Source organism: Liolophura sinensis, chromosome 8 (assembly GCF_032854445.1).
Source record: "Liolophura sinensis isolate JHLJ2023 chromosome 8, CUHK_Ljap_v2, whole genome shotgun sequence".
Classification (NCBI taxonomy): Eukaryota; Metazoa; Mollusca; class Polyplacophora; order Chitonida; family Chitonidae; genus Liolophura; species Liolophura sinensis.
Window position 1 is genome coordinate 530,875 of NC_088302.1, and position 14,512 is coordinate 545,386.

The 14,512-nt window shown below is 43.6% G+C and overlaps 1 protein-coding gene across 1 annotated transcript in view; it reads right to left on the minus strand.

Moving 5' to 3' along the window:
• LOC135472339 (uncharacterized) overlaps nt 1-14,512 on the minus strand; it is a 71,837-nt gene that overhangs the window by 29,890 nt on the left and 27,435 nt on the right. Inside the window, 5 exon segments of the mRNA XM_064751803.1 lie at nt 7,632-7,804; nt 7,806-8,119; nt 8,121-8,292; nt 8,495-9,251; nt 9,534-10,851. Coding sequence (XP_064607873.1) covers nt 7,632-7,804; nt 7,806-8,119; nt 8,121-8,292; nt 8,495-9,251; nt 9,534-10,851 — 2,734 coding nt within the window.

A 14,512-nucleotide genomic window follows, 5' to 3' on the forward strand; every position in this document is an offset into this window, starting at 1 on the left:
TGATTGCTACATGCATAATGGTGTTGAGCAGGACAATTGCATGAGCCGAATGAAATGTTAATGATCACTAGTATCAAATGTAATTTACAAGTGTCAGGACAATTGATCTGCTGTTGTTTTCCATTGTCCTACATTTATGATACACAGCTGACTTGGTAACACGCTGCACAAATTGTTGCCATCATATGAGGCCAGAGGACTCTAGGAAAATCTATTGCCATTGATCGTTCTACAGCCTGGTAGAGGGATCCCACAGGGAAGATGCAAATATTTGAAAATCAAATTTCCCCGACAAAAGGGAGTGTTTACCCAGACATTATCTTGGTGGGTAGAAGCAGTGGTGGCAGGAGGGGGAGAAGGGGGATTGGAGGGCTGATCATACCCCCTGATCACAGCGACAAGTCAGACCTAGCTCCACCGCCAGCCAACACGCTCAGCTCACACAATAGATTAAATTAACCACTGTCCACAATCAATATCAATGGCTGGCGATGGTTCACTGGTTTAGTCGTCTAGGCCAGGCCATGCTCACCACACTAGTCCCTGCTATCCTCAACGCCTACCCCTCATCTTTTCTCTTTTTATTACCCAGCCGGCTTCCTATTGGGAGTTACTGGGAGTCTAGGGCCAGACAATACACATTATGACTTGATGGCAGCCAAGCAGAGGTAATTGGCCCAAACAAGAGGCGGGAAACTAGCATTACACTGATTATGAGTCAGTTGATACAGTGCAGTCAATTGGCTAAATACAATAGCAGGTAGAGCGCAGGCTGTACCCTGCACACTCCCCACAGCAGGGACACCGTGCCACTCTACCATGTCTACAGGACAGTTCAGAATCTCAGTGATCCAGTGACAACTGATAAGCCATATGCATCTCAGCTTGAACATCCCATGCATTGACAGACTGCCTTATCACGCTTGCTTTGCATTCATTCATATCGTTCTAAAGAGACTGCCACATGTATTACCTCAGTTACAACAGTGCCTCAAACCAGTAGATATCGAACCTACATAAACAGGTAGAGTAAACTAGTCTAAGAGCCCTATTACATGTAGTAGATGTAATATAGCAAGACAGAGATTAGTGGTTTGTATGGGTTCAATGCCCTGTCTACAGTACACATACATGGATGTGGGCCAGTTTCCTCACAACATCCACATCAGCCTACATGGTGTTACACTGCTCCAAACAGGAGGCATATTCAAATGAACACATCAACATATACATGTACAAATTCGTGTGCCCAACCATTACCCATTTGCTAGCTACATGTAGGCTGTTTTAGAAGGCTCCAGACACAATGTTAACGGACAAGCAATGGATTTCTAGTTGGGATCTACACGTGTCTACACTATATGTGTCCTGGTCAGCTGTCACTCAGGATACCATAGGCATCATGTTATTTCCATTTCAGCGGTCAGAAACTGCTAGACACCGCTAACTTATTCTGACAAGTATAATATGACGTAACTTTAACTGTAGCATCCCTTGCTTGGTACAGCAACATTCTATACCCAGGTTTCCATCCTATATCCGCGACGTACAGTAGTGTGGACTTGGATGCTTGCGAGGACGGCAGCGGTTGGCACAGACAATGTGAGTGGATCATGGAAAACCACAACTAACCAGGGAGAGAGCATTCATTTGTGTTAACCGCGACTCTCTAGAGTGACTCAATTCTAATCTGACTCACTCTCCCTTCTGCTCAACAAACCTTCAATCAAGGCTGGTAGCTGGAGTGAGGGGTAGCCTTCTACTTGCCCTCAAATTCTTGTACCAGAATAATTGGAGAAGCCCAAAGTTATCTAACAGTGTTTTTTTTTATCCACAATACCCTACTGTGCTGATGGTATGCGCGTTCTATATCTAGACGTACCCTAATACTTCAACCTTTTCATCCACTACTGCGACCAATAGGTGGAAACATTCTGAGAGAGCTATGGGGTGGAGCGAATTAATGCTAAGTGCTTTAGTGGTCAAACAGGATAAAGATTTACAGTGTACTATACCTACATGTACCTATGTAAAAACTTGTAGACACTGTGCAATATGCCCAGCTGTGTACACACAGGTATTCCTCTAGTAAAACATACATACATGTACATGTAGTTACCTGCACAGCTGTCCACATCACAACTGTACGTCTATCATTCTGTAAATCACACAAACCACTACATTGGATTCCATGACATCTTGCTTGTAACCTATAGATTTATGTGTACATGTGATGACGTTCATCAGATCAAGGCGTTTTCACTCCTACAATATCATGCTTCAACAAGCAGTCGTCAGCATTTCTATAATACACACATGTATACACCTGTACATGTATGTTTGAAGACATTCTGCTACAATAAACCAGTTTTACACCTCACATCAAAACATGTTTCTAAAATGTTCACTAGAGGTGTGTGGGTACTGCACACGTGTGTATTTATTGTTACCCAGTGCTTGTCTCTACAAGGTTATGTGTACTAGAAATGGAGGTATAGCACTTACATGTAACTGTAAGTAGGACATGTCAATGACACAGTATTGGACAGCTTTATGGTCAGAATGACATTATGCTCAAACTTCCACCTTGGGTCAGCCATTCCTTCAGCCTAGGGCCTATCTCTTAGTTCATCAGGGACTGATGAATAGTTTAATGTGCCCTCATCTAAACAACCCTTCCCACCCTATGTTACCAGTATTCACTAATCTGTGGGCAAACAGCTGGGCAATTCACTCTTGCACAGCACGGCAGCTGGAGAGCATGGAGCACATGGGTTTACCAGCTCCTCTATAATAGACTGTCCTGGATGCAAGCTCAATTAAAATAGAGGAGGAGAGAGGTACAACACTAGGGCTGAGTGGTAGACCTGGCTCATTAATGCAGATATCATGTCATTGAAAGGACCACTGAAGCCACTCAACTCTAAGACCATCAATTACTTCTTTTGTGATGAGAGACAAAAAAGCCATGATACATGTACGCCACTTCACAACATGATGGCTCTGGCTGTAATCTTAGATCCTCCAATGCTTCTGCTTGTATAATGTACATATCTACATACACATAATGACAATGCACATACAGCACAATGCCAAATTTGCAGAAGCTGAACGCATTAGCACCACTCCCTTAAATGGGGGAGGAATGGTTTATAAGAACCACACAATGATTAAGACTGGCTGTTTTTATGGTCCGTCAAAAATTGCCACAGCGCAATCCATTGGTGTCGTCCTTCATGAACGTCACAAATCATCGTACAACAGATCCCCTGATGTAAAGACAGTCAACGACAGTGGAAAACAGTGATTTATGAGACTAGTTCAGCCCAGAAGGTATCATACACAATGAATCGGAGAACGACAGGTGTCCATGGTAAACCTGGTGGACCAGTGGGGGAGATGAGTGGAAAATCGTAAGCAGACATATGGGTCGACTGAGAAGGGGATCTAGTTAAAAATGGTCAATGAAATCAAGTGAATAAGAGCACTTATTCAAAGCCTGATGATTCGCATTGTTGTGTGTGTTTTTGATGCAGCTTTGTATCATATTATAACTTAGTTATATTAGATAAATTAGTAGTGAAATTATCAGACTACTACATGTACATGTTATAGTTTATATATAATTTATGATATTTATTCAAGTCCTTAAATGATGATGAAAAATATGTATGAAATGGTTTATTTTACAAATACGAAACTGTGATAATAGCTCTGTTGAAAACAACCTGACAACACATCACATTCATGTACATGTAGTAAGCTTGCGCATGTTTTTAATACGTGAAAACTTAGAACTGTCAGAAGCAATCACTGTCAGTGCAAGTGACCCCTGTATAACACAATTGTCTTTACAAGAGAACTGGACTGTTCTCTAGTACGTAGAGTAACTAAAGGTGCCTCTACAGAACATGCACCAATGTTCATGTATCACCATACATTACACATACATGATAAGCATTCAATCTGAATACAAGTACACTTGGACAGCAGACATTTCACAAGCATGCCAGTGTACAGGAGAAAATCTGAGACCCCCCCCCCCCATCCCCCACAAGTGCATGGAGATCATTGGTAACTGGTCGGCTGCCACTCAATCCAATGTGTTACATGTTGCCAGCACAGCCTGCCCACAGCAATTATTGACTCTAACTGGCCATGCCATACATCAAATTCAGATTTATCAAAAAACTATTTCTATTTTCTGTTAAACTGACAGTTCTTCTAGTAATTTATCACAGGAGAATAGTTGACTGTGCCCAAATGAAGTAAACTATCAAGTAAGGCTACACACTGTCAGTCTGATAGCTTGAAATTACAGTGACTGAACTTAACAGCAGTGTTAAGTCTTACGATACATGTAAATTTATGCAGGCAATGTATAGATGAATAAAGATAGACCATTCTACACACAAGTACATGTATCTTTACATCAAATACATTCACGCACATGTATGGAACATAAAAGAGAAATCTCTTCAAAATGAGACAACTTGCACACAGTGTCCACCTGCCTGACCACAGCCTAATGACGTCAGTGCATGTGTGGAGGCTCCCACTGACATGAACACACACGCATGTATACATGTAAATGATGTGTTTGGATGTTTGTGCCCTGCACATGTTCCACCTACCTGACCACAGCCTAATGACGTCAGTGCATGTGTGGAGGCTCCCACTGACATGAACACAGACACATGTATACATGTATATGATGTGCTGGTATGTTTGTGCCCTGCACATGTTCCACCTGCCTGACAACAGCCTAAAGACATCAGTGCATGTGTGGAGGCTCCCACTGACATGAACACACACACATGTATATGATGTGCTGGTATGTTTGTGCCCTGCTCATGTTCCACCTGCCTGACAACAGCCTAATGACGTCAGTGCATGTGTGGAGGCTCCCACTGACATGAACACACACACATGTATACATGTATATGATGTGTTTGTATGTTTGTGCCCTGCACATGTTCCACCTGCCTGACCACAGCCTAATGATGTCAGTGCATGTGTGGAGGCTCCCACTGACATGAACACAGACACATGTATACATGCATATGATGTGCTTGTATGTTTGTGCCCTGCACATGTTCCACCTGCCTGACCACAGCCTAATGATGTCAGTGCATGTGTGGAGGCTCCCACTGACATGAACACACACACATGTATACGATGTGCTGGTATGTTTGTGCCCTGCACATGTTCCACCTGCCTGACCACAGCCTAATGACGTCAGTGCATGTGTGGAGGCTCCCACTGACATGAACACACACACACACACATGTATACATGTATATGATGTGTTTGGATGTTTGTGCCCTGCACATGTTCCACCTGCCTGACAACAGCCTAATGACGTCAGTGTATGTGTGGAGGCTCCCACTGACATGAACACACACCCATGTATACATGTATATGATGTGCTGGTATGTTTGTGCCCTGCACATGTTCCACCTGCCTGACCACAGCCTAATGATGTCAATGCATGTGTGGAGGCTCCCACTGACATGAACACACACACATGTATACATGTATATGATGTGCTTGTATGTTTGTGCCCCTGCTCATGTTCCACCTGCCTGACCACAGCCTAATGACCTCAGTGCATGTGTGGAGGCTCCCACTGACATGAACACACACACATGTATACATGTATATGATGTGCTTGTATGTTTGTGCCCCTGCTCATGTTCCACCTGCCTGACCACAGCCTAATGACGTCAGTGCATGTGTGGAGGCTCCCACTGACATGAACACACACACATATGTATACATGTATAATATACACACATACATGAATGTGTATACAATGTAGTACACACACATGCACATACCTTAATTTTTCTAAGATCTGGGTCAGATAGTAGTAGTGTTGAAAGTACATGTAGAATATTACATTTCTTTACCAGCCTTATGGAAAAGCATAGATACAAGTGTGTTGTTCATTAGGTGGTCTAACCATGTGAGAAAAAAGAAACTCAATATTTCTGCTAGAATTACATATATATTGACTAAAATGAGCACACAAGATGTCTCAAATTTTAGAAATAGGGTACATGTACATGTATGCAATGTACGGTACATGTATTAATACATGGTTGTCTTACAAGTCCTTAACAAGTCCAGATACTAGACCGTGTCTATCAATCACGAGTCAACACTTATTGATCAGTGTGAAACTGCTCTCGCACTTCAACCCACTTAACTGGTTAGTATTAAACCATGACTCTGTGGTCAGGCAGGCGTAAAGGGCTACATGCATGTGTATACAGCATAAGTGTGGGCTCTGAAGAACTCTGTCCAGTCCTACCCAGTGTGGCCCCTACTACTCTCACTGAATGCGGATATGCCCAGTCCCACTGAGTGTAGCCCTGACCAGTATCACTGAGTGTGGCCCTGACTACTTCCATTGAGTGTGGCCCTGACTACTTCCATTGAGTGTGGCCCTGACTAGTCCCACTGAGCGTGGCCCTGACAAGTCCCACTGATTGTTGCCCTGACTAGTCACACTGAGTGTGGCCCTGACCAGTCTAAATGGCAGCTTCCAGTGCAACCAACACCAGTAAATGAAATCAATTAAGATTATTGATCAAGCTTGACATGTAAAACGATCCACTGGAAGATGACAGGGCAGAGGAGCATTGGTGGAAAATCGATTGCCTGGCTGGAGGCATAGCCCATTATATACAAACCACATTATATGGGATAAATACGAGTGTGAGGAGGCGATACAGAGCTTCTATAAGCTTAGACGCATACAAGCATGTGCGTACTGCCCACCACTGTACATGCACATCCACCAGACTGACATGGGCTGTGGTGCACCTTATCAAATCAGCTACAAGCGTATTACAAACAGGTGAACACCATTCAGGCCATTAAACTGACTCACCTTAATCAAAGTATGAACCCATTATAGATGAGAACAGGATATCCAGTGCACTAACAGAGTGCTGACTAAATGAGCATATAGTACATGTACACACTGGTAGACTTTCTATCATCACATAGCAAAAAGCTTGTGTCCGCTAAATACTGTATGTATATAGATATTTTGTGATTTGGGACCTCCGAGACAGAGTGGTTAGCATGCTAGCGCTGCACAAAGACTCACCGTTGTGAATTCAAGTCCAGCTCATGCTGGCTTCCTCTCCAGTCTGAAGGTCTGACAGTAACCTGCAGATTGTTAAGTGGGTGTCCCTTAGGGCTCTGCCCTCTTCCCTTATAATATTCTGAACACTGTCTTTCAAGTGAAATATTCTGGGGTATGGCATAAACATAAATCAAAGAAATAAATGTTTTGTGATTTAATTTACATATGAATAAACAGGTATATTTATTTATTTATTTGATTGGTGTTTTACGCCGTACTCAAGAATATTTCACTTATACGATGGCGGCCAGCGGCCACCCACGAGGGTGGGTGGAAACCAGGCAGAGCCCGGGGGAAACCCACGGCCATCCGCAGGTAGCTGGCAGACCTTCCCACGTACAGCTGGAGAGGAAGCCAGCATTAGCTGGACTTGAACTCACAGCGACCGCACTGGTGAAAGACTCCTGGGTCATTACGCTGCGCTAGAATAAACAGGTATAAAAACAATGGTTATAAAAGAGGAAGTGAATACCTTTAAGGGTGCGGGATGTGGTAGAAGGTAAAACCTGAAGCCCCAAACTCGTCTCCGGCAGTGGATGTTTCCTGGGCCGCCCAACCTTACGCTTTTCAGGAGGTGAGACTTGAAAGAGAGATGGCACAGTGCCGGCCTGTTTGCTACCTGTGGGGGTGATGGACGGCATACAGAACGAGGGTGGGGAGAATGTGGATGGGGGTGAGGACGCTGGGGAAGTGGGGGTTGAAGAGTTTGTGCCTCTTCTTCAGGGGTAGGCACTGCTGACTGTTGACAAGGGCATTGTCCTGAAACAGTAACAGGCTGTCCTCGGACAAGCCCTTCTTCCGAGAACATTTCGTTTTGTCTTTCACCAGCTTATCTAAACAGTCAGACTTCTTGGACTTTTTGGCCTTATCTCCAATCAGGAATTTTTCCTTATCCTTCTTCCGTTTCTTGGTGGCTATGCCTGGGAGTCTAAAAATACTGGGCAATGGCTTTTGTCCTGGGGGACTGACAGGTCGATGGGTCGGAGATCCACAGGTTATCCAAGTCCTCTGTCAGATCATCGAGGTCAGAGAGGAATGCCGGGTCAACAATGTTCTTGTGCTTTGACTTCACATTCCTTAGCTTCTTCTTGCGCTTGCTGTTGTGGCTTCGGTACTTCAGTTTCCTCTCATAGCTTGTGGACACATGTGGCTAAATGGACGCTTGCATAATGACATGCGTGAGGGCGAGAACAAGGACTTGCTGCCAAAACCAGGGAACATTGGTGACATGGATTTGAAGCCAGTACCTCTGAACACAGAGAAACCAAAACTGGATGGAGAATAAGAGGAGGTAAAGATACAGGGCTTTTCCAACGCCGGAGCAGCACATTCTACACTGAAACTGCTTGGCCAGGCTCAACCTTTTTCTTCTTCCTGCGACCTCTCTTGGACGATCGCATCATAACATGTAGACGCGGTTTCCTGATTTTGGGCACAGGTTTCTGATTGCACATCTTACCTGAACCACTCTGGTGGACACCAGGATCCCTTCTCACCTGTCCACCAGATGATAACGAAGGCTCAATTTTGTCCAGGTTGTCACTGGATCCAAAGTCATTGAGATCCTCTGTCTCCCGCGCATTAAACTGCGACACGATGGAGTCCTGAACACTCTGAATCAGTGTGGTAAACTCGCACTCATCACCTGGCCTCACTGACGACTTTGTCCTGAGTTCTGACAGCCGTTTCCTGTTCACCTGGGCTGATGCCCCACTACCCTTTTCTGGCAGAGGGTGCTTTCGTGGCCTGCCAGGTTTCCTTTTGACTGGTTGTGCTTGAAGCGAATGGGTTAGTGCAGAAGAGAGACCTGTGCATGTTTTTCCAGCCTTCACATCTCTTGCTAGTAGCAATGGTTGTGGCTTAGGTTTGTTTTTCGAGCCCTTCGGTCTGCCTGGACCTGGTCTCTTCATTTTTTCTGAGCGGTAGGCTTCCCTACTGATGGTTTCACAGTAGGTCTTGGAGCTGTGCCTTTCTTTACAGCATTCGCTGGTCTGCCTACACCTCTTTTGCCTATGGCAGGGCCTCGAGGAATTTTTCGAGGCCTTCCTGGTCCCCTTTCTTGACACCTTGAAAAGAAACATTAGCAAAAGTACTCACAGGTTTCTGTGTTGCCTGGCCAGTGTCTATTTTCACACCATAAGATTGGCCAGTGTCAGGGTTAGGTTTGACTCTCTGGCCTGTGTCCACAACAGGTACAACATCAGAAGTCCTTGTTTTGTCTGCACTGATTACATCCTTAGGAGCCGTAGATCGGGAGTGCTGGCCAGCACTGTGTTGAAGGCTGTACGCCATTTCTGTGTCCCACATCACTAGGGTCACACGGCAGTTCAATCACAGAGGATCGGCACGTGGCCTGCGAGTCACTGAGTCGATCACTTCCCGATACAGGGCCCAGAAGGATCCTGAATTAAAACGGGCGGAGATTTATCAGAAATGATGCTTTTCTTAAATGCTGCCAGAAATTTAGCCCTCTTAGGAGGCCTGCCTCTGCCTCTCTTTTTGCCCACATGAGTGCCTGGATCCCTGTATTGCTTGTACGTCTTTGTCTTCATGGAATCTGTATCCGTGGACATGGGAGACTTGCATCTGACCATTTCTGCTTGTTCTGTGGAGGTTTCCTTCAGACACGGAGGATCAACTGGGAGTTGTACAGGTGGGACAGGTACTATCTCTGGACATCCCAATCCTCGTGTCCTCAACTGCTCCTCCATGGCATCACTGTTGTGGCCAGACTCAGGAATATCCACCTCTGGGTGCAGGACTGGGGGCCCTGGGGAATCATTCCCCATTGGGGAGCCAGAGATAGACTGTATGCCACTGTCTGGAGACACATGGGCTACACTATCTATCCTGAGCTCACCATCAGAAGGGCAGGTATCCAGGACTTTAGGTTTGGGATCAAATCCTTCCCCCTCTGCCTCACTTCCCTTTGACACAGTCTCATGATCGGAAAAGTTCGGGGCAGAAGTAGTTGCAGATGGAGTCACTTTTCGAGTCTTCAATCTTTTTCGTTTCAGTTTAGTAGCATTCTCCTCATAGTGTGACCGGCTCAAAGCATCGTCACTGGTTTCTGAGGACTCTGGGACATAGCGGTCACTACGAGATGGTACATAGTTCAGCCCGGCCAGGGACATACCACGGTTTGCATTATGCTCAGAACTGCCACTGCCTTGAGCACTGCAAGCTACATGTACATTCTGGAAGAACGTTTCAAAAATTCCACTTCTGTGGCCTAAATTGCCTCTCTGTGGCTCCTTACTTACAGCAGGGATGGACGGACTACCAGCCTCCGAGTTTGACATTTGGACTGACCAAGGAGTCCGGTGAATTTCTGTCTTGCCATTTTGCACATCATCACCATTGTTCGGTCGCACAGAAGCAGACTCTGCCTGTGACGAAGGCGTCAGGGAGGCCCGAGACCTTTCAATGTCAGACAACTGCCGTTTCTGGGTAGGCGGAGAGTCTGTGTTACGGTGAGAGAGGTTACTGGGAGATGGGTAGGTGGCCTTCCAGCGACTCAGCGGCAGTTCATCGGGATCTGAGTCGCTGTCAGAAGAGGAAGACGATGATGAAGATGACGAGGATGATGATACACTCAATCTTCTCACAGAATTCTTACTTGGCAACTTGACCAAACTAGGGTGCTCTGAACTGTCATCTGACTTCTCCCCAGGTGAGTATTCAGACAGCTCCTACAAAACCATACAACAAAGGTTAACAAAGGAGAACCTGCGTTATTACCCATCACCAAAGTCAATTTTAACATTGATGAATATTCAACAACTCAGTTACCAGTAAAAATTATTTGAAATGCTTCTAGTCCACTATACATGTGTGTTGTAGAAAGAGTAATCTGATGAGTAATTAGGAAAGATTAGATCCTTATCAGCCTACTATTTCAGCAGAGTACAATATTGCAACAACATGTTCTACCTGAACATACACATGTAGCCGTGTGTTCAAAAGCGTTGTTAGCAGATTTTTATATTAAATAGAATTTTGATTCCAATACATGAATAACAAACACATACACTGTCTAAGTTGTTCAAATAGGCTGCTTTGAAACTGTGGTTATATGATCAACACAAAATCCTGAGAAGTATCCCTTCATTGCATGCAAAAGGGTTGAAGAATAACAGTCTAAAGTCCTGGTACAAGCAGTTCATGTATACAGGTAAACTACATGTGCAAAAGTTTCATGAAGAGCAAATAAATGACTAGTATCATTTACTAAATCTTTGAAGTATAGGTAGATCCTTACCCAAATATTACACATACACAATCTAAACCTTCACTTTAAAGGCTACCAAGAATGAACGTGTAGACAAAGCAGTAGAAACAACCTTGACAGACTAGACAGCATAAATATGCATTGGCCATGGGATGAAGACATGACACGAGGACAAATGGGGTTATTAAGCAGGATGAGAGTTGCTGGTCTCTATGGAGGCCAGTACAGCTCATGCAAGAGTCCGTGCAATGACGAATGTCAAATGAAAATTAGAATGATGGACTAATCACAGCCAAATCACAGACTAAATACATGTATGTCACACTGTGGAGTGCCTGTACTGAAAGTACTGTTATCTGTGAGTACATTTACATGCATCCACATGTGTGCATTAACAGAAGCAGGTAAAACCTCTGAGCACTCGCAGGGAGAACTACTACATGTACAACATATGAACATCTATTTTAGATCAACCACAAGGGCAGTAACTTGGTGAACAGGAAAAAGGCACTTCTGTGGTACATGTGTAGACCACAACAGTCCCCGCATCTTAAGAGTAACTGCAGACCAATTAAGCTACACCTGTAAACATGGAGCATGGGCCTCTAGGGGAGAGTTGACCCAGATTTACTCAGGTGTAAACTCTACGATCACTGTGTGTGTATATACCTTACATTCGTACAACTACACCAACTGGACTATACCCATACCAGAACTGTACGCCACTGTACCCAACAACAGTTACATGTACACACTGGACACACACATACATATTCACATTGTCATATAGCTGGTGGTCACCGTGTGCTGTGTATCACCCCCATCAATGTCTTACATTCTACACCTGTCACAACATGTACCTTAACAGTGTATCACCCCCATCAATGTTTTAAATTCTAAACCTGTCACAACATGTACCTAAACAGTGTATCACTCCCTTCAATGTCTTAAATTCTACACTAATCACATCATGTACCTAAACAGTGTATCACCCCCATCAATGTCTTAAATTCTACACTAATCACATCATGTACCTAAACAGTGTATCAACCCCATCAATGTCTTAAATTCTATACTAATCACATCATGTACCTAAACAGTGTATCACCCCCATCAATGTCTTAAATTCTACACCTGCCACAACATGTACCTAAACAGTGTATGACCCCATCAATGTCTTAAATTCTACACCTGCCATAACATGTACCTAAACAGTGTATCACCCCCATCAATGTCTTACATTCTACACTAATCACATCATGTACCTAAACAGTGTATCACTCCCATCAATGTCTTACATTCTACACTAATCACATCATGTACCTAAACAGTGTATCACTCCCATCAATGTCTTAAATTCTACACTAATCACAACATGTACCTAAACAGTGTATCACTCCCTTCAATGTCTTAAATTCTACACTAATCACATCATGTACCTAAACAGTGTATCACCCCCATCAATGTCTTACATTCTACACCTGTCACATCATGTACCTAAACAGTGTATCACCCCCATCAATGTCTTAAATTCTACACTAATCACACCATGTACCTAAACAGTGTATCACTCCCTTCAATGTCTTAAATTCTACACTAATCACATCATGTACCTAAACAGTGTATCACTCCCATCAATGTCTTAAATTCTACACTAATCACATCATGTACCTAAACAGTGTATCACTCCCTTCAATGTCTTAAATTCTACACCTGCCACAACATGTACCTCAACAGTGTATCACCCCCATCAATGTCTTAAATTCTACACCTGCCACAACATGTACCTAAACAGTGTATGACCCCATCAATGTCTTAAATTCTACACCTGCCACAACATGTACCTAAACAGTGTATCACCCCCATCAATGTCTTACATTCTACACTAATCACATCATGTACCTAAACAGTGTATCACTCCCATCAATGTCTTACATTCTACACTAATCACATCATGTACCTAAACAGTGTATCACTCCCATCAATGTCTTAAATTCTACACTAATCACAACATGTACCTAAACAGTGTATCACTCCCTTCAATGTCTTAAATTCTACACTAATCACATCATGTACCTAAACAGTGTATCACTCCCATCAATGTCTTAAATTCTACACTAATCACATCATGTACCTAAACAGTGTATCACTCCCTTCAATGTCTTAAATTCTACACTAATCACATCATGTACCTAAACAGTGTATCACCCCCATCAATGTCTTACATTCTACACCTGTCACAACATGTACCTTAACAGTGTATGACCTCCATCAATGTCTTACACTCTACACCTGTCACAACATGTACCTTAACAGTGTATCACCCCCATCATGTCTTACATTCTACACCTGTCACAACATGTACCTTAACAGTGTATGACCTCCATCAATGTCTTACATTCTACACCTGTCACAACATGTACCTTAACAGTGTATCACCCCCATCAATGTCTTACATTCTACACTAATCACATCATGTACCTAAACAGTGTATCACTCCCATCAATGTCTTAAATTCTACACCTGTCACAACATGTACCTTAACAGTGTATCACCCCCATCAATGTCTTACATTCTACACTAATCACATCATGTACCTAAACAGTGTATCACCCCCATCAATGTCTTACACTCTACACCTGTCACAACATGTACCTTAACAGTGTATCACCCCCATCAATGTCTTACATTCTACACCTGTCACAACATGTACCTTAACAGTGTATGACCTCCATCAATGTCTTACACTCTACACCTGTCACAACATGTACCTTAACAGTGTATCACCCCCATCAATGTCTTACATTCTACACCTGTCACAACATGTACCTTAACAGTGTATCACCCCATCAATGTCTTACATTCTACACTAATCACATCATGTACCTAAACAGTGTATCACTCCCATCAATGTTTTAAATTCTACACCTGTCACAACATGTACCTTAACAGTGTATCACCCCCATCAATGTCTTAACTTCTACACCTGCCACAACATGTACCTTAACAGTGTATCACCCCCATCAATGTCTTACACTCTACACCTGTCACAACATGTACCTAAACAGTGTATCACCCCCATCAATGTCTTAAATTCTACACCTGTCACAACATGTACCTTA